Raw genomic sequence first — 25,745 nt, 5'->3', positions numbered from 1 at the left:
AATGGTATTTTGGCAGACTGGCTAACTATAGTGATTGCTTTTTTCAGTGTACATTTACTACTACTGAGTGTTTCGGATTGTTATGACTAGGAATAAATGGTTAATATGTCTTTCAGTGACAATGCATATCAAAGGTGTCTGAGATAACACAAATCTCAGAGATGCTCACTGCATAGCATTGCTCCAAATTGTTACAGGAGTAGGCAAAAATGTTTGGTTAATTTTAAAGTGGGTAGTACCGTATTAATGCCAATTACAATCAATGAATACATGATATGCACATATATGCTTATATATGAATTACATGAAAATGATGGTAAAAAACATACAAAACAAGAAACACAGAGACAATGCAATAGTACTACAGAAATGTGGAAAACATGAGAGTTTATGTGAAATGCTTAATGCATTTTGGAATCATAAAAATTAAATATAAAAGCCCAAATGTGATATTTTGACTTTTTTTTTTTTTTTTTTAATTAAAAGCAGTGGTGAGATAAACACACCTTGACTTTAATGAAGCTGTGTTTTCTAAAGCAAAGTGTCTTTCCTGACTTATATTCATCAATTCTATTGTAGACTTGGTAGAAATTCTGAGGAAGATTTTTGCTTCCTCCTGACTGAAAGTAGTTTGACTCAACTGTGTGTTAGGTAACTGTAGGAGAAGTGCTCCTCTGTTTTCCTTACTAGGTGCATCCGGATAACTCGCTGGCTTTCATCTTGCAGCTCAGACAATCTGACCACAGAATAGTTGCGTAATTACCTGATGCTGTCAGCTTTGCTGCCTTGACTGACTGGTACAGGACTCTTTTCGACTGCAAAGGTCTTCAGCACCCCACAGTCTGGACTGTGGAAAGAAAGATTAAAGGCATTTCTGAGTTCTTCTCAGAGGGGGGTAAGACAAACACATTTTACTGTGTGTGTGGTTTTTTCCTTTGATTTTTTTTTGTTGCCAGGTCTACCTATCAGTGTGTTAAGATTAAGAGGAAAGAAAGCTCTCCCCTGGGAAGGAAAGGGAAGGAAAGGGAAGGAAAGGGAAGGAAAGGGAAGGAAAGGGAAGGAAAGGGAAGGAAAGGGAAGGAAAGGGAAGGAAAGGGAAGGAAAGGAAAGGAAAGGAAAGGAAAGGAAAGGAAAGGAAAGGAAAGGAAAGGAAAGGAAAGGAAAGGAAAGGAAAGGAAAGGAAAGGAAAGGAAAGGAAAGGAAAGGAAAGGAAAGGAAAGGAAAGGAAAGGAAAGGAAAGGAAAGGAAAGGAAACTATATTTTAGGTAAGTGAAAATTTGACTGAAGGAAGTAAGAATATATGGAATGAGCCTGACTGCACGTGACATTGTAAGCAGTGTGAGAACAAGTAGATGGACAAAAGAGCACAGAACGGAACTGATGTTCCTTTCTAGTGCTTGCTATTATCTCATTGTAGGTAAACCACATATGTATCTATTCGTGTGAACAGAAACTTGCAACATATTTCCTAGGCAAATAGCAACTCTCTCTCTTTATTTGGTATAATACTAAATTGATGAAAACAGCCAGGCAAAGATGAAAAACAGAATCTTTGGGAAAGAGAGTGTTCTGTTTACAGCATAACATGCTTTCATTCTCCCAGAATGGCTCTTACCTGGCAAACTGAAAACTCCTAGAAAATCATCTTCCACATACAAATATGACAGTTTTAACATTTTCATGGCTCTGGTGCCATGGTTAGCATTGGAAATAACAGAGCAGAAGTGAGAAGGAGTGCTAACATTGCAGAAGGAAGTGTATGAGTATAGAGGTGTGTGTTTCACTAAGAGGAAGCAGGATCCCTATGCCAGAACAGAACAACCTTGAAAAAAATTAGCCAAACCCATTTAATTCACCAAGCAGAAACAAGGAAATATCACAGTACAGTCTTTCTGCATCTGCCAGACCTTACAATTATGAAGACAGCATAAAAAACTCCCCTTAGTAAAAATTCACTGCACCCATTACTGACATAACAGAAATAGGAAGTGGCTTTCTACATCTTTCCCTTAACTCAAACTCTTGGGCTGGCCTTTCTGATTTAGTTCAGCTTACCACAGACTGACCTACTTCAGAACAAGTGGGTCATGATACAACTTCAAATCAGGAAGCCTAAAACCCGCTCTTCTCTGCAAGAAAGGGTGTGTTTGAGTCAGAAACACTTTCTTACTCTTCTTAGGATGGTACTTTGGGTCAAGAAAAGAGATTTGGAGAATCTGTGTTGGCAGAAAGATCCCTCAGTTCTCAAAAGGAAGCTCTTCGTTGTAACCATATTAATTTTACTTCACACTATCCAACACAGTTGTCTCCAGCACTCTACATAAATGTATACTGCAGCCTTTCAAAGGCTTTTGAATACTGACTGATAGTGAAGTTTATAGTATCTTAACTTTCAGCCACTCCTGCAGACTGCTGACATAAGCAAAAATGCACAGGTCACAACTGATGTATGTTATCTTTCCAAGCTGATAACATCAATAATTTTGATCTCTGTACATAAAAGCTGATTACATTGCTGCAGATCCTGAGTGTGGATGTCTCAGCATTTCTTTTCTTTCCAGTGCAGATATTTTTGAACTCTCTACAGTGTGCATAGAGTCTTCAAAGCTGGCCTTCCATTGTTCAGAGGCTGCGTGCACCTTTTGGATGCTGAAAAACCTCAGGAAACAATTTTACCCCAGCAGCCGAAAAAAAATCTTTCTAAAATTATGCACTAGTTGCCTGTTTTCATGAACTCTAAAAAGCTTAGCATTTATGCTTAATAGTGCAGGGTTACTGGTATGGACTTCAGCTCAGGCGCCCTACTTTTGTGCATCATTGCTTGCCTAGCCCTTAAGCAATTAGCTGTGTTGAAGTCCTTCCTTTCCCTACAGTTGTTACCTATGCTGCCAAAAGTCTCCATGGATAATCCTACCTGCACCAGAGCTGTAGTTCTGTTTTGTCACATACCGTTAGTTACTATCTATTTATTTTGCATGCAAGCCTATTCACAGTGGCACTTTGGGAAAAACTTCATCTCAGAATAGCATAGCTCTTCGCCACCTTCTCAGATAGTCAGCATTTTATTTTTTTCTATTTTTTATATAGGAATAGAGTAAACAATGCCATCATGCCAGCAAGGAAAGCGGATGAGAGTCGAGGCCTGATTTGACTGATAATGTCATCAGCACCATTACCTCTTATTCCTGATGATGACAAGCTGTGAGATGTGTGTTTGAATGGGGATTTACAGGGAGAAAGTAAGGCAAGAACATGGAAGGAGCTGTTGTTACAGAGCTCTGTGGCTGCTCCACTTCCCTCTTCCGTGTTCAGACTGGGCTGCGTTTGTCCTTTCCATGCCTCATGAAAAACAAACAAAACAAGCTTGTTGGTATATGGTATGCAAAACCTTGAAAAAAAAATATTTCTCAAGAATACCACAGTAATTGATCCAATGATGCAAATACCATCCTGAAGTACAGGACTGAAGAGAGGCTTATTGTAGAAAATATATTAAAATAGCAGATACTCCTCATTTATGTTGTATAGAAGTACCAAGCCTTCAAATTTAACTAACAAATCACACATAACACTTCTAGTTGGTGTTAACTAATACTGAAGACATCAGAGAGGCTGCATGAGTGTTTGCAAAGAACAGAGAGGAAGGAGTTAATGTAGAAGCAGCGCCCATGGCATGTTCATTGTTAGCATCATTTAAGCTAAAAGAACAGAAAAATATTTATGCCTAGAAAGAATAATTGAGGTGGTTACATATTACGCTAAACAAATACAAAAAACTGTTAAGACACTAGAGGACGCCAAGACTCGGGGTTGTTCAAAAAGTTGTTTTTGAACAGGGTCATTCCAAATAAGTCAGTTCTGTTGTAAAGCTGTTTAGATTAATTGTTTTCAATGAAAATATTTCCTATCTGCCTCAAGATAACCAACCTTCCACATATGAACGAGACAAAAGATCAAACCAAACCCCAGTCATGTCTCACAGACAACCTGGAATTGGCCATTGTATTTTACTTCCTAGCTTTGCAGAACCAAAGGTCTGTCTTCAAAGTGAAGCTGTAGGGAGTCCTGTGAGCATTTCACAGAAGTCACGTACTGTTAGACAGTGACCTGAACCTTGTTCTAGTGACCCCTCACCAATGATACGGGCTGTGAGGAGACTGATGAAGTGAAAGGATGTTGGCTGCTTCCCCCTGTCGATGATCTACAGCCATTTCTGCATAAAGATCAACTCTTGGGTACATTATCTTCTAATGGTTCCATGTTGGTTACACTTGTAGCGCACTCCAGCTCAGGCTTTCAGGCTGACACCTTGATTTCGCAGCGCACGGGTGAAGCCCTGGGCCAGCCCTTCCAGCTGGTGGTGCTCAGTGGGGCACCATGAGGTGACTGCAAGAATGGCAGAAAAGCCTTCAAATACCAAGCCCATGCACAACACATTGTTACAGGTAAAATTAATAGGGAGAGGTACAAATCAGTCCACCTGGAAAACAAATCAGTCCACCTGGGAAACAGCAAGCCTGACTCTATATTGATGAGCTCCCAGGTGACTATTGCTACTGTGGTGACATCTTGCTGTTACAACAGCTAGTTCTGCTGAAATGCAGGTTGAAAGCCTGGATGATGGAGAACAGAGAAAGGAAGAAACCAGCGCTCTGCTGCCCGCCTGTTGCAGACACGGCACAGCCCTCGCTGTGAGGGACCCCGTGCAGGGCAGCACCACCACCACCACCACCACCACCATTTGCCCGCCCCGCAGGCGGCGGGGCCGGGAGATGGCGGCCGCCACTGCGGGTGGCGGCGCATGCGCGCAGGCTCTGTTTGGCCGTTGCCGTGGCAGCGGGCCGGGGCTCGGGGCTCGGGGCTCGGGGCTGGCGGCGCACGATGGGGCTGAGGCGGCTGCTGCTGCGCTACTACCCGCCGGGTGCGGGGCTTGGCGGCCTGGGGGCGGCTGGGTGGGGGCTGTCGGTAACCACGGCCCTCCTCGCGTGTGCACCTTGCTCGTGTGGGGCGCTGTGGGGCACAGGGCAGCTGCTGTAGGGCTCCTGTCCGCCAGCGGCGTGCTGCGGAGGGGGTGCTGGTGATGGCACCTCGCGTAGGCGAGGCAGGTGTTTGCGCATCACCTCGTTCTGCTGAGGCGCGGGGCGTTTAGGAGTTCAAAAGTCGCGGCAATTAGCACCAAAAAGCGTACGTGTGGTGTAACGGCCTGTTTAGTGGACAGTTGCCGTGTTGCTTATTTTTCGTGTGGTTGTTGCGTGGCTTCTCTGAGCAGCTCTGTGCTTTGATGAGGTATTGGCAGCGAGCTGGCCTCGTCGTTAGCTCCTTCAGGAGAGTGACTGCTTTCACGGAGTGGAACAAGGTGGAAAGGGCAAGCCCAGGGAGTGTGATGTGATAACAGATCTTTCTGTCCAATTAAATGTTTTCCTTACGTACAGTGATGTGAAAATTAATCCAAATTATCCATTCCCACAGAAAAGCAAGGAGCAGCAGAATACTGAGCAATGAGGTTAAACATTTTAATGCGTTAGCTCAAAGTACATCTTGTGGAGGTGATGGAGCACACCTGGAAATAGGAAGTGTGCTCTGGTTTTCTGTGTGTCACTGGCTTTGCAAACAGTGAAATAAATGTATCAGTTTTTGTAAAACAAATTTTCTGGGCTTCTTGGAAATACAAACTGCAGCAAGTATCTTCAGTACAGTTTATTTGAAAACAGAGCTGATGAAATCATGTGAAAAGTGGTTGGGGAAAAGCAAACACCAACAACTTGTTATTTTCCAGAATTGAAAATGGATCATAAATATTTAAGTAATAAGATTTAGTATTTGTTATCATATAAACATAGCAGAGTTGTTCTGCTAACTGAGAATTCCTAACCTCCTTCTTGTCTCAGTAGCTGGAAGTAGGTCTGCTAAGTCAGTAGGGCAACACAAGCAGAAGCATTAACAGTATGCATTATAAAATCCCTAACATCGAATTATAACCTGTTTATCATATATTTTTAAAGGAATTATTCTGGAATATGTACAAGGTGGTGAGCCGAAGACCAGACCTATAGATCTACTTGATCTTAGTCCTGAGTAAGTATTTCAGGCAACAACAGTATCTGCTGTTTTATAGCATGCTTATATACAATTCTGATTATTTTAAACATAATTGAGGTGAATGATGTTTCTTTCACTAAAATGCACACTGAAAGATCCAAATATAAAAACTATTTATTTTTGCCTACCTGAAACTGTCCAGCTCAGTATTCTTGGTATAACAAGTCACTGTGTGAAAGATAAAAGTTGTCTTGCATTACTTAACAGGAGCATAACCACTGAGAGGATACTAATTTATGGGTATATTAGTAGCTCCTGTTTAGAGGACTGAAATAGAAAATCCCTTTTAGACTGCAGTGATTTCCATGCTAGCGGGAAGGCTAGGCTTTCTCAGTAGGACTGGTTATAAGTGTATGTTTGCACTTTCAGTGCTGCATATTGTCAGTCCTCAGTTTATCTCATGGATGGGTAGGATTCAGCAGTTTATCTGATTGTAGAAAAAGAAGATCTGATTCTACAGATTAGTTGTGAACTACTTCCTGGGTTCTTTATGAGTACCAGTGGACTGCGGACCATGTTCTAGTAATTGCTATCATAATTATGTGTTACAGGAGCATACATATATCTGTGAAGACACACACAGAGATCATTTTAATGCTTTCCACATCTAATTTTTGTTGTTGCTACTTCATGGGCAATTCACGAAGCTCCACTGTAATTTAAATACTTATGCCAAAACCAAGTTTGGATGCGCATCTCCCATGTCTGACCCTCTGTGGAAACCCATCGAGAAGATAAGGCTCTTGCTAAGCTAAAATTCTAACAAGTTAAATCTGACTGAACTGCTTTACTAAAGAGGGAAGGAAGAATCCAAGAAAGATTTATTCATATTTCTTTTAAGCCATTACAGGATGAGATAAATGAATAGCATTTAACTTCTTGCTTTCATTTCTCTGCAAGTAAATAATATGCTTGCATTTATAATCATAACTATTGCCAGAGGATGAAATCTGTTTTTTTTTTTTCCTCATAATTAGCACAGATGTCATAGCCTTAGTAGAAGAAATTCAAAAAGGAGAACCTCTCATCACAGCTTCATGCAAGGAATATGTCATAAATTTAGTACGAAGATTGCAGGAGAAGCTAGGGGAACAAGAAGATCACAAGTTCTATCTTTTTAAGGTCAGAGTTATCTTTAAAATAATATTGGAGATTTGGGGGGTTTCATTGGAATGTTGTGATTATGTTTTTAGAGCTGTGTATTGTACCTGAGAGCAACATTTGGACTTCATTACTAATTTCTTGTGTCTTTTTGATCACGTCTTGTGTCTTTTTGATCACATTGTTATAGAGACTGAATATGGCCTGGTTGTGCCTGTCAGGAATTCCCCCAAAAGGCCAGAGGTATAACTGTTCCTAAACTCTATTTACACAGGCATATGTACAAGGGTGTGTTTTGGATGGAAACAAATAACTACCTTATTATTCAAGTAACTCTGTGGACAAGCAACACCCATAGTTAAGTTTAAACAAAAACTACAAATAGAACCTAAATAATTAGCTGCTGGGAAAGGCCCTGAATATTTTTATACCATTGTCTTCTTGTTCTTCGTTTTGTGGAACTTAAGTTTGATTTAGATATTTGGGTACATACAGTAATACTAGTTGTAATTACTTTCTGCCAGCCAGGACATAAGCCAATGAACTGGATAAAGAGCAGTTTTCAAGGTTAGGGTTCATATAAGCCTTCCATAGTGAATTTTGTCAATAGGACTGGAATAATAAATGGAATAATGATAATAAAAAGTTTCTTCATTCTTTTTTCCTTGGAAAGCTGATGAAAAATGTAGTGTATGGGCATGTACCCACACTTCTTTTCTTTGAGTAACGGAGTCATAGTTTCTGTGTTTATACTGTGCTTTTTTTTTTTTTTTTTCTAAATTAATTTGTCTTCTTTTAAGTTGTAAATATTAATACATAAATATTCACATCAATATGCGAATATGGATGGTTTGATCTTCAGTTTACAGACAGCACTTTGTAAATGTATTTGAAATAATACAGTTTTTTAAGAGCAACGACTAGAGAGACCTTTTGGGACTTGAAATCCAGGATTCAGTCTATCAGAAGACAACAGACTTAACTGTATTTAATTAGGCAAAGAAAAACGAAATTGCTTCCAAGAGATGGCATGTTGCAATCTGAAATAACTAAGTGTTCTGTCTTCATTGTGTCAGCAGATGGCGTTGTGTGGCTGTTAAAAATTGCTGGTCAGTAGTACGGTATTGATCATTGTCCTCAGCATAGAGAGAGAAGGGAGAAGTTTTGTGTTGGTTGGTTTGGTTAAAAACAGAATTTGCAATGTTGTTAGATATAATTTGGATTCTTCTGAGCAACAGTGCACATCTGAGTGAATAATACAAAAGATCTGTACATTTAACCTTGAAAACAGAGCTTTCTATAATACAGTTTCTTAAAACACAACAAAGACTTTTTAAAATTTAAGGTATGCTCTCAGCTGTTATAATAACTTGCTTTTCACAATTTTTTAAAATTGTTTGTTCCTCACCAAGACTGACAAATACTCAAATGTATGTCCAGATTTCAGTGTAAATAACCTAACTGTCATTTGTTGGGTATAGTGCCGTGTTTGATCAGTTCAGAAATACTTGAGGAGGGCAAATCCAATTGATGATGGCTTAGTTCTTTCACAAAAGAGTAGTTAGAAGTGTGGGGAAAAAAACTTGGTTTAATTTTCAGTTCCATTTAATGCATGTAAACGAAATGGGTATCTGACTTTCTGAGATACTAATAAAATATAAAATATGAGTGTGAGCATGATTTTTTTTTTAACAATGTTCAGTACTTGCATTGTTTGGAAATGAATATTTTTTTCCTATTGCTCAAGAGCATGATCTTAAGTGAGTAGATAGGCAGTGAGATAAATCCATCCTTTGGTTATTTCCAGTAATTGTGGTGACAGTGCAGTGTTAGGCACCCCGCAGGGAAGCGAGCCATTGTAATGAGTTCTCAGGTTTTAAATTACTGCATTGCAATGTCACTCTGCACTGATTTGCAGATATTATCCTAGGGGCTTCTGTAACAGATCTCGCAGAATGGAGGTATGTTTTTTAATATCGCCCTACAATTTGATTATTATATCATTTGCACAAGAAATTCTTGCAGGTTTGGAGTTCTGTGGATGAAGCAACTGCAGCAGTAGGCATTGAAAGAATAGCGTTAGTTCTGTGGTCTGAAATTGAGCATAAACCATCTAATTTTCCTCCCTTTTTGTTCATAACTGTTAAATGTATTTGTTGTTCGGATTTGCCTGCATGGAACCCTAAAGATGTCATGGATCAAATTTCCATTAATTTCCATAATTTTTCATACTTATATGCAGACATTTGTACACAGTGGGTGTTTCAAAAAACAACAACAAACCAGAACCAAAGTATTTTTGTCATTTCCATATCTTGATTACCCATTCCTATTCTTGCAGCTGAAAGGACAACTTGTTTCACTTTCTTTAGAGAACAGAAATTTTCTGTTTCTCTCTCTCTCTGTCCCTTACCTGACCATTGTTATTTCTCTTCCATTTCCATGAGTTCATACTCTTCTGAGTCGAAGATCTCTGAGCTTCCGTTATTTTCCTTTCTGAGACAGGCAGCTGAGAAAGCTAGAGATGAGAACAAAAAGTTGAAGCTGTGGTAATATGTCACTGATTAAATGGCATCGCTCGTAAGTCATTCCATCTTCATTCGTGATGCTACAGAGCAGCGGACCACTGCTGTATTTTTATCATCCCTTCACTCTCAGCAGTTGCTGTGATTTCCCAGGTCATTATATTGTTATTCTTTAGAGGAGAGTCCAGCTTGTGGTAGATGGAAGTTGTTCAAATGCAAACAATATTACACAGTAGCCAGATTATATATTGGCACACTGACTTTTATTGGCCAGTGTCTGAAACTATGGTTACCTATGTGTCTGAAACTATTTTTATTTATGTTTAATAGGCTTTAGTATATGTTATTATTGGTATGAGGTAATTTACATTAAGCATATGTACTGTCTGATTAAAGGGCCTTTGAAACATTAGAAAAACAGTATCCTCCAGAATCTAAACAACACAGGCAGAAATCCAATCTGAAGTCGCCTCATTGAATTTTGTTTTGATAAATATCTTTGTTACTGTTCTGTATGCTTTTTCGTCATGACCTCATAGGATATAGCTGCAGCTTATTTTTGTTCTTCCTGTTTTTAAAAGCAAAATCATATACTAGCTGAAAGCATCCCACGTATGACATAAAACATTCAGAATACTCAATTCATCTGGATCTGATGTTTCACTATTTAAGGCTTAATAGTGGTTAGGATTTTCTTCATCAGGGAGCTCACTAGGCATGCCGCCTTCACTCATTTGTTTTTGCCCTGTCAGCTAAGGTCACCTCACTGGTCTCAGAGAAATCGGAGGACAAGCAAACGGGAAAACACAGTTCATTCAAGTGAAATAAGAATTTTAAATCAATGCTTTGTAATGTCTGCAGCAATAACTTGCTGAGGCATGACTTTTTTGGTTGTTTGTTTTTTAAGTTAGAGATTGATACATTATGGCTGTAACTGCTAATCTGACAGGAGGAGAAGATTGCACAATCACAAGATGTTAGGGATCGGAAGGGACCTTGAAAGATCATCTAGTCCAACCCCCCTGCTGGAGCAGGGACACCTAGATCATGTCACATAGGAAAAATACTAACCTATTGAATGTTTTGAATATATATATATACATGTGTATATATATATATATGTTATTTTTTTTTCACGTGTCAACTGTTTTCTTCTCTCTTCCCCCTTCTATTTCAGGTCCTTAGGGCACATATGTTACCACTGACTAATGTAGCATTCAATAAATCTGGTTCTCGGTAAGTTGTTTTCAAATTCTAGAAACATAATCCCTAATTGAAATCTTGTATTTGTAATTTACATTGCAAATCAAATTCACTGCTCTTATCTTTCTGAAAAAAAGTCAGCCATGCTATTTATAAACAATGTTAGCCGTGACTAGGGATTAGACTTTAGGCTTCTGTAGGAGAACCAACGGGATATGCAAAGAAGTAGTGAGTGAGATTCAGTGAATGTCATTTTCTTCTTTCAAGATGATAGTTTGTTGACAATTACCGTATTTCACAAAGAAGCGCCTTTATGGCAATACAGCAAGCACCACTGAAAGCTGAAAGAGTCTTTGACATAAATTAATTTGGGACTTTCGTGCTTGTGGAATTTTGTGTTGATTGATTTCACTATGGGCCTATACCAAATCGTTTTTCTTTAACGTCTTGAAAGCAGCAGCTTGCATTTTAATTGAAATACAATAAAGATTAGAAACAAGTGTTTTATATCTCTAAATAAATAATAAAAAGGGATCTTCCATGGTCATTAATCAATATTTTAGAAAGAAGAGATTTAGGGTCTGAGACAATGCTAACTGAAATTTGTGGAAGTCACTTATTTTCTGATGTATCAGGAGCAGTAACATATTCACAGTATTCAGAAATTATTTTCTTTGTTTTAGCTTTATCACTGGAAGCTATGATAGAACCTGCAAAGTATGGGATACTGCATCAGGAGAAGAGCTACGTACACTGGAGGGACACAGAAATGTTGTTTTTGCAATAGCTTTCAATAACCCTTATGGGTAATTATATTTTTGCTGAATAAATAACAATTGCTAATTGCATTATTTTGCAAATACAACACTGTTACTAGAGTTTTGAAGTAAAATACACTATCTCAAAGAGTTCAAATTCTGAATTGGAAAAGTTCTACTGTAGCTAATCACCAGGATGGCACTGTGTATTGTTTGTATAAGCCATACGTATAAGCGTTTTTTCTGCTTTGATTTTTTAAATGATATTTAGAAATTCAAAGCTTACATTTCATTAGGTATGCAGTGTCTTGATAAATCTATGTACATGCCAGTTTAATGTATTGTAACACAGATTTATTTCTGATAATGTCTACATCATCAGATTATAATCATTCCTTACTGTCTCCATGTAATTGTATGTGAGATATGTATTTAATACAGTTTCTGTTGCTGCAGTTAAAGAGAAATATTTCTGTCATAACAAAAATGGATTTCTCCACTTTTTGTTACATGTGTATTACATAGTCATTACTATTTAAGACATGATATAAAAATGTCAGAGATGTTGAGTAATTTTTATAAAATCCACAGGGTGCCGCTGTATGAATGTCAAATATGCATCTGTGCATCTTTTGTTTTCTGCAATAACTGTTTGCCCTAGGTCAGAATTGCCACCTGTTAGATGAAGAAAATTATGTTAGACACTGACTTTTCATTGTTGTTTGCTTCCTGAGGAAGCTTTTGTATAAGTAAGTCATTTTGCTTCTCTGCAAAATAAGATAGAAAATAATTCCTGTGTTTATATTGAATCACATTACTGCTTTCACTGTCAGATGCCCTATTTACCAGTTAAGCAATACACAGTTAACATCAAGGATTAAGTGTTAAAGACTTGTTCTTATACTATTTGGAGCATCATCATTTCCTTCTGAATGAAAAGACTTTTTCCAGCTTAGAGCCCACTATGTCAACGTCTTATATTCTCATATTATTTTTTACTTTAAAATAATAATTCACGAGATTGTTTTATATAGTTCAAGTGAACTAATATATAACAAAAAACTGTGCAGAGGTCAATAACTAGACTGTAATATAGGAGTGGAGAAGCAATATATAGAGAGTGAAAACCCGATGGAAACCTTGTGCTATTTTAATTCAAAACTTCAATTTAAAAAGACCATTTTTCCGCAAATTTTTAGGTTTCAATATCCATTCCCTTGCTATGTTTTCTGGGTACCTCACTTCAATCTTGCTCTAACTGCAGTTAGTCACAACTCTTCCATTGACTTAAGTGGGAAGAGAGTTCACTCACTGAAATTTGCGGAAACTGCTTACAAAAAACAGACTGGAACAGTTTATAAACAAACAAGCTCTCTCAGATGAAATGACATAGCTTTAAAATACTTCTGGAAGTACAGCAGATAACCTCATTCCTAATGTAAGTTCCTCATCAGTTATCTGCTAATTTTTCCCATTAATGTAACTTCTGCTTGTAAAATCCTGCTCTAGGATCTTGTAGTGTAGTAGAATGCACCAAAATGCATGCAAAAGCTGAAACCCCTTCATGCAGCTTTCTGCAGGGAACTCCAGATACATTGACCTCTGTCTTGTGTCAAGCTTGTGCAGAGGGAGTGCCTGCTGGCTGAAGTGATGGCAGGTGCCCTTCGTTCTGTGCACGGGAGCAGAGGTAGAGAAGGTCACAGCTGCCACTCTCTTCTTTGCAAATCTGCACAGGAGCAGTCAGTACTTAATTAATAGAATGTATTGCTAAACTAAAACATCATGCAAGTGGGAATCTGAAGAAATATACTGCTCTTATGCTTTGAAGACTGGGTATTGTTTCTGTGAGTTCTACTGTCTTTGAAGTCAAAGATTTTTCTTCCAAATAAAAATGACAGTGTTTTTCCATTTAGTGACAAGATTGCCACCGGATCATTTGACAATACCTGCAAACTGTGGAGTACAGAAACAGGAAAATGTTACTATACTTTCAGAGGACATACTGCAGAAATTGTGAGTGCTGATGAATGTTTCTTACTCCTTTCTGTTTCCGTGCAACATTATAAATAGCTTTGGGTTCCGTGTCTCTGGGAGCTGACACTGGAAGGGGCAGACATTTCGCAACATCTGTTCACACATTCAGATCCTGTGAGTTTTCCTGCTCTGCACAAAGAAAAGATACTCTGAAAGTTCTTATGAAATAGAACAAACTATATACAGTTGAAGTGGTTATTTTATTTTTTTCTACATTTTTATTTGCTTAATGTTTAAACATTTTTGAAAAACACAACAATCTGAATTTTCAATTTATTGCACATATTATTCCTTGATTTTTTAATGTATTGTCCTGCTATGTTTCTACATATGTTGTATTGCCTCTCATTTGCAGAGCTAAATACACAAGAACATCATTGCTTGCTTCATGCCCAGGACCAACTGGAGCCACAGAAGAATCAATTTCTGAAATAAAATAGCATTTTAGTATGTTAACTGAGAGTATGTGGGATGATGAAATGTTAATGATTTATGACAACGAAACAGTTTAAGCTTAAAGATCTTTGATTTCTGTTCTGGTTCTTCTATTAGCAACAGCAAATGTCTTGATGCACAGCACTTCAATTTAAAAGATCAGGGCAAACCCACTAAAACGCTCTGTTTCAGTGCAGAATATATTTCTGAATAAAAGTAACTATAGAATCATTTTTCAATAAGCATTTCTGGAAACTGTTTCTGGAAACAGTCTGCATGTATATTGCCAGTTGCAAGACCCATAAGTAGTGTGAGAAAATGCTGCTTTACAATGGGGGAAGGCAGTGTTGGTTTCAGTAGGTTTTTAATTCTCTGTATACTTCTGAGACAGGTCTCCCTTACCATGAAGAACATGATTGCTCATTGAGATAGTTTGTAGTGATTTTGCTTCTACAAATTGGTTAGCTAAAGGCCCTTTCGATTTCTGACTTCTGTAGGGGTTTAATCTGATGTGTAATGAGTTTACTACCCAAAGTGTTATGAGGTGTGCTCGCAAATAATTAGTAGAAGATTATAGCCAGCAGAAAATTCTGTTTCTCTGAATGAGACTTGTTTCTAAAAGAAGGCTGTTGTTGTGGATGCCCCTGGCAGGGGCATGTCCTTGGCTATTCAGTATTAAAAAAGAAAAAGACAAATGGACAGAATGGAAGTGCATGAGTGGCTTTAGCTACTGTTTTCCTTTTTATATGGCACCTCCAGCTCCTTGTTAGCAGAACAGTCGTACTGAATAATTACAGAGAATGCTTTTTTTTTTTTTTTTAATGTGAAAAAATGAATTATGGGAGTTGTTGAACTTTTGTTCTTGCTCTTTCATAAGTAAATATGATGTTGTGGGGGCACCTATGGCAAATGGCCTAGATAGTGACACCTGTTAAATGTGCGAGTTTACAGTGTGTGTGTGTACGCAAAACTGGAATGCTTTTGCCCCAGACTGATCTTGTTAAAGAGGAAGGCTACCATCAGCCCCCAGGTGCTAGATGGGAGCACTCTCAGCCAACTTGTACAGTAGCAGGGGAATTTCAAAGATAGTTTTGAAATAAAGAAGTGGAAGACCCTGAAATGAAGTGTATGAGAAACAAGATGACTTATAACAAGGTTGGGGAAACATTAGACTGGAAGCAGCAGTTGAGAAAAGCTGCTCTGACATGGTCAGAAGTCACCCTGACCATCACGATCTCTGAGTAGATCAGACAGTCTAGCCTTATTTTTTGAGAGACCAGGTGGAGTCTACATCTGGCTGGTGGATTGTCAGCATGGCTGACAAGCAGGCTTCCTTCCCACCCCATAAGATGTGAGTATGTGAATTTGGATGCCTGCTCACTGGCATGGGGATCAGCAGATTACATGAAGTGACATAGATTTACCTACAGCTAGAGCACTTGTGTCTCCTGTGGAAGGTGTGTGCAAGTAGGGGAACACATACTCGTAGAAGGTGGTGTGTTTGTAACCCACACATCCTGGGAGAGGCGACATGTGAGCATGCGGGAGTGTGGCAGTTTGGGTGTGACTGAAACTTCTTGGAGCTGTAGAAGAGTGTTTAGAAATTTGTTGCTGTTAAGATTGCATAAGATTCTGATGCTGTGGTTTATTTACATATATTGATGCTGAATATATAGCTCTCTGCCAGATATGTATGCACTGTCAATACATAAATAAACTGCTTCAATTCTGTTTAAAACTTTGTGAACTAGATTTCTCCCTGTGATGCAAAATGAAGCACCTAAATAGTGAATTATAATCCAGGCTCAGAAAACAATACAGGGAAAGTTCCAGTAAGTCTTTTTAACACGATGTCATTGTAAAGCAGCCAATTAGTCTTCTAGATTTGAGTAGTCATCAGGAGCTATGGGACAAGGATTTGTTGCTCTCCTAATGAACTGTCAGCCTTATAATTTTTCTGTAAGTCATAAACTATTAAATCAGACTGTTGTCTTGTTTAGAAATATTGTGAGCCTCTTTCTTTGTTTTGAGAAAGGGTATGCAACTAATCTTTCCCACATTTTTCTCTCCAATGTTTCTTGCTACAGGTATGTTTATCATTTAATCTTCAAAGCACATTGGTGGCAACTGGAAGCATGGATACCACTGCCAAGTTATGGGATATAGAGAAAGGAGAAGAAGTAGTTACTTTAAGAGTATGTTTTCTTTCTTTATGTTTTTAAAGGTGTTCCTTCCTTTCCTTGTTTTCTGACTAACAGTATAACTAATACTACAGTTTTAAAACTTGCACAGAATTTCTGTTACTAGATGGTCCCACAGAGGCTGCAATTACAAAACATTAAGAAAGCTTGAAGAGAAGGATAAGATTATGATGTTTTATAAGGAGTCCTGTTTATAAAAAGGCAGATTTTCTCATTTTAGTGATGTTACTGTTACAGGTTAGAATGTCTTCCATTGCTCATTAAATCATGTTGTTAATACTGTAATTTATCACCTCTTCTGCCTAAAGTAACTCTGAGAAATCAATGTCATCTACATGGATCTTCTTCATGTAAATATTGGTGGAGGAAAGCCATCCAGTTACCTCTAGATTGTGATTTTGTTTTGCTCTACATGGTTTGCTGGGATAAATGAATCATCTGATTTTGGTATGCATTGGTGAACAAATGTGATTCTGCTAAAATCAAATATGGAAAAATACCAGTCACATATCTGATTCATTATCTATCACTGGCTCAATGTACTCACTGCTTAAGTGATGTGCCTGATTTTTTGCAGTTGTTGGGATATCGACTGTTCTACAGTCCAGTAGGTCTTTTTGTTAAACTTGTGATATATTGGACAAGGCAGTAAATAAGATACTAAATTGTTGTAGACAGATTATGCTGCTGAAAAAGCTACATATTGAACTAAGGTAATGGAAAAGTCCTATTTGCATTCTCACAGTCCTTTTTTAAAATTTTCTCAGGGGCATTCCGCAGAAATTATTACATTGTCTTTTAACACCACCGGAGATAGGATTATCACTGGCTCCTTTGACAATACAGTAGCAGTGTGGGAAGTTGTCACTGGCAGGTACTAAAGTACTAATAAATATCATTTTGCATTACATATTTAATGACAAATGAAAGAGACAATGTTGAGCTACAAATTACAGACTTTTTTTTTTTCTTTTAGATTCTGTATTCTTTCATCTATTCATCTCTTATCTAGTTTTATTCTTCTAAAAAGAAGTGCCACTCACCAAATGCTTTTGTATGCAACGGGTTTAGGTTTTTGTTCTAAATTCCCATTTATTCATGGGATTGGAGGAGGCAGACAGAATGGTTATATCCTACACTTGTTACTGGAGAATGCTCCAAACAGGAAAATATTTTATCAGCATGGAAACTTGTGGTTTTGAAGGTGTCTAGAATTTCTAGATGGAACTGACTGTTCAAGTAAAATAAAGACTGTTATTTCATAGAAAATTAGTATGGTCACATTGACTTTAAAAAAAACACAGTGTCCATTTTCCTCCTCACACTACTTTATGTTAATGTATATTTATGAAGAGGAGAAAATTTGGTCCCTCTGACTGTAGAGAACAAAATGTCTTTATTATGCCACCAAATAATAACGTAATAGCCAAGTATGATCTTGTATTATCCTGAAAAATCCTCTTGTTTTTTTCAGCTGGAAACTCAGTACAAGTAGGATAATAAAATGATTGCTCTGATTACTGACAGAGTAATTTATGAAGATAAAGATACTGTGTCTTCAGAGGTGATTTTTTTTTTTTTTTGCAAGAGCAAGAAAAATATCACTGAAATTAATAAATAAAAGGAGAATGGGAGCATAATGATATTTTGGAGTAAAAAACAATGTTGTATAGCTTCAAAATAAGAGTTATCATGATTTTAAAAAGTAATGTACACACATTAGTGTGTACATTAAAGGCTTGATTCTGTAAACTTTGAGCTTACTCAACTTCAGCAGTTTAATGTTTGGTAGCACCTTGGAGTCACTCATTCAGCAAATAGGATGTTTGGTTTCAACTTAATTCAGCCTGGTGTTCTTGCAAGTATTTTTGTTTGAAAACAGCTTCTTCCAGCTTCTTGTCTAAGGCCGCACTGAAGTCAAAGTCTTGGGATTTATCGTTGCATTCTTTTTTCTACAAAATGAGCGTGGGCTTCACATCATGGCAATAGCAGGAAGTGGAATATGAAGGAAGAAATTCTTTAAACACTGGTAATTCTGGTAATTAGCAAGTGGGCAATACAGTGCCAAGGCCAGCATTCAGCCTTCTAAATGTCAGTGGGGCATGGATGCCTTTAGTAATAAAGAAGAGGTGTGGTTAGAAGGACTTGTGAGCAAATCATGCTTGTCTGCACACAATGTCAGGTAGATTTGCAAAAAGCTTGTATGTGAGGTTGTGTGCCCTTCCTTCACCACATGAAATCACAGACAAACACTGCTTTCCAAATGTGGGTATAGTTGAAGTTTTTTTGAAATATGGATTATATGGAATATATTAATTTAGTTTTTGAATATGTTGGCTGACTCTGATCAGAGTACCTGTATTCCTCAGTTCTTTTCAGGGTAGATACCCAGAAATTTCTTGAGAGAAGCAGACATAGTAGACAAGAAAGAAACCTCAAGAAGACTCAAGTTTTTCATTTAAATTGAAAATTCTATATGGCATTTCACCAGCCTGTTTTCTTGGTTCTTCCTGATTGTGTATCTGATAGCTCATGGTTTCTGTGAGATGTGTTCCACATGTTCATATTTATTCTGCTTAATCACCAGAGATTTACACTGAGGCCTGAAGCCTGGGCTGTCTTTTCAAAATATGGGAATCAAAGCTTTATCAACCTCTTTCATGATTAGATTTTTTGGGTATTAGGTATTAGAATAATAACATTCTTGATGGCCAAATAATACGTTCAAAAAATAACAAAGATAACTTTTCTGTTTGTTAATTTTTGTATTTACTGTAAAAAGCTCTGCACCATTGCAACAATGCAGGCCTCACATTGTTAGAAAGGAAAAGTAGTCATTCTATAAAACAACATGAGTAGCATCAAGTTTTTATTATCATAAACAAAGAATTCAATTGCTCAGGAGACTTGCTTTGTGATGTGTTCATTTAGCATATATATTAATTTATTTACCCTTACAAATCTTATGTGACAAATAAAAACATTTCAGTTACTTAAACTCATTTAGTTGTTTTTCTAGTCATTAGTTTATCCATTAGTTAAAGCTGTTTTCTATTAATGATTCCATAATATTAGCATTGTGATAATATCCTAATTTACTTATCCTTTAATATGTATATCAATTAATCTTTTTTAGGGTTCATTGCTTTATAGGCCATTAATTCATAGTAAGCAATAATGGCTAATTGTACCCATCTTTATTCAGCTAAAGCTGATTGAAGATTTTAATGGAACTAGTATTTGTCAGTCCTTGTGCAGCAAGTTTAGGATTAATGTGGATTAGAAATCATATTCCAATTTGGCTGTCATTTGCTTGTTACTTGGGTACATGCTTACTTTAAGTACCTGATTAAGTTCCATTTGATATTCAGTGGATTTTAGAAAAGATTTAGATTAAATATTCTGGTGATATGGAGTTTTAAAAATACACTGTTTACAGCTCATTGAAGTAGGATAATGGGAGAGTAATGTGGAAAAACTTGCTGCATACGATTTATATCTAGATGAAAAGAAGAAATCGGTCTCACACTGAAGTCATCACATTTCACTGGAAATACAGTCATTAACATATTTTTGAAACAGAAGGGAGGACTCTTTCATTTTATTCTTCACTGCCTCTTTGTCTCAAAGAGAAACAATGGAATTGATGTAGTGCTGGAATGCTAAATGAGCTGTCCCTCTCCGTTTAATTACTTTGATGGATAAAGTAGTGAAGATTTGACACCTTTTTATATATATATAATATACCGTTTTATAAGGCTGCTTTTAATTTATATTGTTATATACACACTAAAAATCTAAATTCTCTCTTTTTTTTTCTTTTTTTTTTGTAGGATGTTACATACTTTAATAGGCCACCGAGGAGAGATTAGCAGTGCACAGTTCAACTGGGACTGTTCTCTCATTGTCACTGGATCAATGGACAAAACGTGCATGGTAAGGAACTTGAATATACACTGGACACTCCTGTACATAATCTCTCTTGATATTTGTTATAATGTAGCAAGCAATTAATTGTCAGATTTTATATAGAATATCGTGAATCCCTGTTTTCATTCAGAAAAGCACTGTAGACTATTTTAAAAACTTTTCTATAAGTTAGTTAACTGTGTGGTTTAAAATGTCACCCAGTACAGCTGAACTAAAAGGCAGACCTGGGCTGTTGAAAGTAATTAATATTGTTAGTATGGAAAATAAAGGACTATTTTTACATGTCCTGGAGTCTAATTCTTTTTTTTCTTCTTCTTTTTTCCGCTTAATACTTGTGTCACAAGCATCACATGTACTTTTGGCAGGTCACTAGGAGATAGATTTTCAGTTGGATTGCTTCTGATGAATGCCTGTGATTGTTAGCATTAAACTGCAAAAGGATTACATTTCAGTGGTGAGAAATTGGCCTTATTTCATCTGCACTGATACTGCACACACAACTGAAATAAAATTGAGATAGAGGTGCTCAGCAGTTTGGCAAATTTGGTATGCCAACACTTAAAAAAACAAAAATCAAACAACAACAACAACAAACAAGACAAAACAAAACAAAAACAAACAAAAAAAACCACAAAAGCAGTCACATTTATAGCATTCTTGTTTTGCTCGCTACGGAACAGACAAAGCTTTACAGCTTTTTATTTCCCAAATCCACCTCTTCACAGTTTATCATACAAAAGGTTTTTACCAGAAAGGTGGAATTTTGCTTATTAGAATCAAAGCAGAATCACAGAATGGAGGAATTAAGTGTCTGACTCTGAAGGTCCAAGCCCACCATGCCCTGTGTAATAGCTGAATACCTCGAAAGATATTTCAGAAGATAAGCTCTTATGAATATTTTTTTGTGTTGCAGACACCTCCCCCCCCTGGGAATTCAAAATGCCTATATTTAAAAAACAAAACAAAAACAAACAAACAAATCAAACAAAACAAACAAACAAAAAAAACACCAGCAAACCAAACCCCGCTCTTCCTTCATTTTAGGCAGCATAAGCAGATTGTAACAATTTAGACAGATACTGGTTCTTTTCCTGAATTCTGTCTCTTGTATCGTGTTTACTGTATTTTTGGAATTCTGTTCTGTTTAGCTCTTATGGAAGCTTTCTTGTCAGCTCCTTGATATGTAAAACTATGTCTTTTGTAAATGTGAGAGCATTAATTTAAACTAATACACATTATTCATTAACAAATTTGTAAGTAAATGCAAAGCCCATGAGCTTCTTATATGAGCTTGTTCATTTCAATGAAGTTCAGTTAAATAATGATGTGTATTGTAAGTTTCATTTAATCAAGATGCTGAAATACAAAATATGTAGTACTTCATTAGGCTGAAAATGCAGTGATTCTATTGATTGATATCCAGGTTTCATGCTAACACATTCATTCAGGCATCAGAAAAGACCTATACATGTCACTTCATTGATCAACTAGTTACCTTTCAAGTAAATTCACCAAAATAAGCCAAAAAATACCTTTGTTTACCTATGCAGCTGTGGAATGCTATGACTGGGGCACATATAGCAACTTTAACAGGTCACAGTGATGAGATACTGGATGTCTGCTTTGATTATGCTGGCCAGCGTATCGCAACAGCCTCTGCTGATGGTAAGTGAAGTGACTTGGACTACTGTAAAGATTCCAATATTTGCATAAAAGCATCTTTGTCCATTTCCTTTGTTTCTGTTCTGAACTCAGCTTGATCAAAATGGAGTATTATTAGTTGAAACTATAGATTGAGCTATATTTGTTGCATTATAGAAAGTTTTGCATTAAACTTTGGGTCTTTTCCCCAATGAAAATTTTTGTATTTTTCATATTTTATTCACCTTTAACATCAAGCCTGTTAGAATATAACTTGTTTGTGGCTGGAAATGTATTTTAAATATTTAGATAAGTGGCTTTTGAATGAATTTTGCTTTGGGTAGCACAGATTTAAGCACAGCAGGATAATACACAATGAAGAGTTGGTGAAATAAGCAAATTTGTTTGTTATTGGTATGCAGCAATTTTGCATGCTTATTATTATTTTTTAAGAATGTCGTGGTTTAACCTGGCCGGCAGCTAAACACCACGCAGCCATTCGCTCACCCTCCCCCCTCCCTCTCTGGGACGGGGGAGAGAAATGGAAAGTGAAGCCCGTGAGTTGAGATAAAGACAGTTTAATAAGACAGGAAAATAATCATAACAATAATAATACAATGATGATAATAGTACTACTACTACTAATGTGTACAAACAAGTGATGCACAATGCAATTGCTCACCACCCGCTGACCGATGCCCAGCCTAACCGAGCAGTCCGGCCCCCTCCCCCCGGCTAGCCACCCCTATATATTGTTTAGCATGACCCCAGATGGTATGGAATACCCCTTTGGCTAGTTTGGGTCACCTGTCCTGGGTCTGTCCCCTCCCAGCTCTTACTGCACCCCCAGCCTGCCTGTTGGCAGGACAGAGCGAAAGGCTGAGATGTCCTTGGCTTGGTATAAGCACTGCTCTGCAACAATTAAAACATCAGCGTGTTATCAGCACTCTTCTCATCCTAAGCCAAAACACAGCATTCCACCAGCTACTAGGAAGAAAATTAACTCTGTTCTAACTGAAACCAGGACAAAGAATCACAATAAATAGTTTTCTGTATTCACCAGCAGAAACCATTATGAAGACAACCTTTCCAAGCCAGATCATAGCTCCTTTAAATGTACTTTATCCTTGGGGGGAAACTGAGTTAAAATCTGTATCATTAGAAATCAAACTTGAGGATGAGGCCCTTCTGGCCTTACTTAAACAGAAGAATCGCAAATGGCTCCTAATCTATTAACAGGATCAGGAAGAGTCTATAATGCAGAAACAAGAAAGTGCATTGCAAAACTAGAAGGGCACGGATGTGAGATTTCAAAAGTAAGTTGTATGTGATTTACACCTTTTCTTATTTAATTATGTATGACATTCAATCCGCCATAATTATTATATATAATTATTATCTGCCATAATTATTCCGTGACACAGCAATACTGTTAAAGAATAAGCACACGTTTTTAGTATTTTGGTGAAATGTTAAGACCACTGCCTGCTGAGACTTCTGCCATCACCCGTACTCCTTGCTTCTGTTGGACCTCCTGCTCTTCACTCTTTTTCATTTCTATGCACACCTGATTTATGAAATGGAAGAGAAAGAACATTTCTGTGGGAAAATACATAAAAGGTCTAATTTTCAAAAGTGCTTAAGGTACTTGGAAGCTCAAAGCCCATTTTAAAAATCACTTGGTTTTGAGAAGTTTACTCACATGCTTCACTGAAAATCTTCTCAAGCTCAATTTTGAATGCAAAAGTTCAATGTCAAATGCATTTAGTTACTTCCAAAATTTTGCATATTTTAAAAACTTTGTTATTTAATGCTTGCAAGTTTTCAATTTTCATTTTCAAATAGGTAATTTTCATTAGCTTCCATGCTAGTGGGATATACTTGTGTTGCTTTTTTTGGATGCATTTTGTAATTGAATTGTTCATATTTTGAAACTAGAATGGTTCTTTATGAACAAAACACACATGCTTTGATTGTGTTGATTTGGCTAGTATAATCACTCTACTGAGAATATTAAGTTCAGCAGTGCTAGTCCTTCCTCACTTAATATGCGCAGTACAATATTTGACACTCAGTGTAGGTACACTGAGGAATGTAGTCTGAATACTTGCTGATGTGGGAGGGTTAGGGACACTACTCATCAGGGTCCACAGTTCTGGCATGATTTCTCTGCTGGAAGTGAGAATCTGCTGATCTGGGAGCATTCTGAGAAGTCAATCTATTTCTGCAGATGTTCTGTGTAGCTGTGATCACTTGGGAAGGTTATTACTTAGAATCTGATTTCTGGAGAATGGGCATTTTGCCCTCAGAAATTAAATAAAATTGCATTACAGGATAAACCAGGTAGTGTCTGGTTAGTGCTTAAAAAAATCTGATTATGTGGAAATGCATGCAATTTAGGGAATGAATGTTTAACAAAATATGAAAACATACTGCATAATAAGTTACATTCAGTGGGAGTTTGGATATTATACAGACATATGGTATTTAAAGTAGAACTCTATGAAATATGTGTATCTGCTACTTTGGAATAATTATAATGTTTAAATAAAGTTGTAACCATTGTAGAGCAATTGTGATCTTGGCAGATAATATTCTAAAGTCTTGATCCCAGTGTGGTCATTGTCTATGGACCTTGGTACATGCACAAAATTTCCAGCCACAGAAGTTTGCCAGGATGATGCTAGTGGAATACTTTTCTTCATTTTAGCGGGAAAAAAATTAAAAAAAGAATGCAGGAGTTGCTGGCCTCTGTTTTCATCTTTTAATTTCTAGATATGCTTCCTTTTCTAGACAAAGTAATATGTTAAGTAATATAATTCTTTTCTATCTTTTTAAAAGATATGTTTCAACCCTAAAGGCAATCGTATACTAACAGCCAGCTCCGATAAAACAGCTCGACTCTGGGATGCTGCTACTGGACACTGCCTTCAGATATTAGAGGGTCACAGTGATGAGATATTCTCCTGTGCTTTCAATTACAAAGGCGATATAATCATTACAGGTAACTAACATATTCCAAATTATCTTTTTTTTTTTGTCTGTTTTTGTAATACATTTTAAATCTTGTTATGCTAAAAAATTAAGGAGTCTGAAAAGAGCCCTGCGGTGACACGCCAAAAATAACTTAGCAGTGACTTAAAATACAGAAAAGCTATAACCTTTAAATATTTTTAGTATATATTAAATATGTAAATGTTTAATATATAACTATGGCCATGAAGAAATTTGCGTAGAGACATGAACATACCTTACTGTCTGTCCTATGGGCATGTACTGGCCCCAGACCAGCGAGGAAGCCATGCTCTTGTAATGCATTGCAGTGAGGAAGTTCTGGGTGAGAAAAATGCAAAGCTTTTTGAATGGGAGCATACCTATTGGGTACTTGATGCAGCACTTTGTTCAGGTTTCTTTCATTTCAGCCAAAAAATCCCAGGAGTGGGAAAACATGTAAAGAGTATTTGTGATTGCTTTGACCTTTGTATTGAACTACCAAAATATGGGGGTGCAGGATGATCTCAGTGAAAGATACTGCTGCAGGTCCTGCTGTCTTTTGCTGGTTGTGGAAAGAAAAAACGTTATCTTTCTGTCTTCTCTGCTTTCAAAGCAGTCTGTTGATATAGTTAACAAAAATGAGTATGTTGTCCTAAACTTTCCCTCACAATGTGTGTTTATTACTAGGGAGCAAGGATAACACCTGTAGAATATGGCACTGACTGAAGACAAGGAAAGATCCAGTATGGAATGTGCCTGCATCATGAGTTTTGTAGTCAATAAACTCAGTCTTCAGATCTTTTTTCTATTAACCCATTTGTTGT

At 37.2% G+C, this 25,745-nt stretch overlaps 1 protein-coding gene across 1 annotated transcript; it reads left to right on the top strand.

Annotated features, from left to right (window-relative positions):
• Positions 1 to 4,881: 4,881 nt before the first annotated feature.
• On the top strand, positions 4,882 to 25,643 carry DAW1 (dynein assembly factor with WD repeats 1; the record flags this gene model as incomplete). Its single annotated transcript, XM_084292411.1, has 13 exons — positions 4,882 to 4,921; positions 6,003 to 6,075; positions 7,077 to 7,221; positions 10,903 to 10,961; positions 11,612 to 11,734; positions 13,600 to 13,699; positions 16,243 to 16,350; positions 17,124 to 17,230; positions 20,190 to 20,292; positions 21,837 to 21,951; positions 23,167 to 23,243; positions 24,769 to 24,931; positions 25,609 to 25,643. 13 exons carry the CDS (start codon positions 4,882 to 4,884, stop codon positions 25,641 to 25,643), a joined length of 1,248 nt encoding a protein of 415 aa, XP_084148537.1.
• Positions 25,644 to 25,745: the final 102 nt, after the last annotated feature.

The sequence above is a fragment of the Netta rufina genome, assembly GCF_964035555.1.
Source record: "Netta rufina genome assembly, chromosome: 9".
NCBI lineage: Eukaryota > Metazoa > Chordata > Aves > Anseriformes > Anatidae > Netta > Netta rufina.
This window is presented reverse-complemented; position numbering and strand designations above follow the sequence as displayed.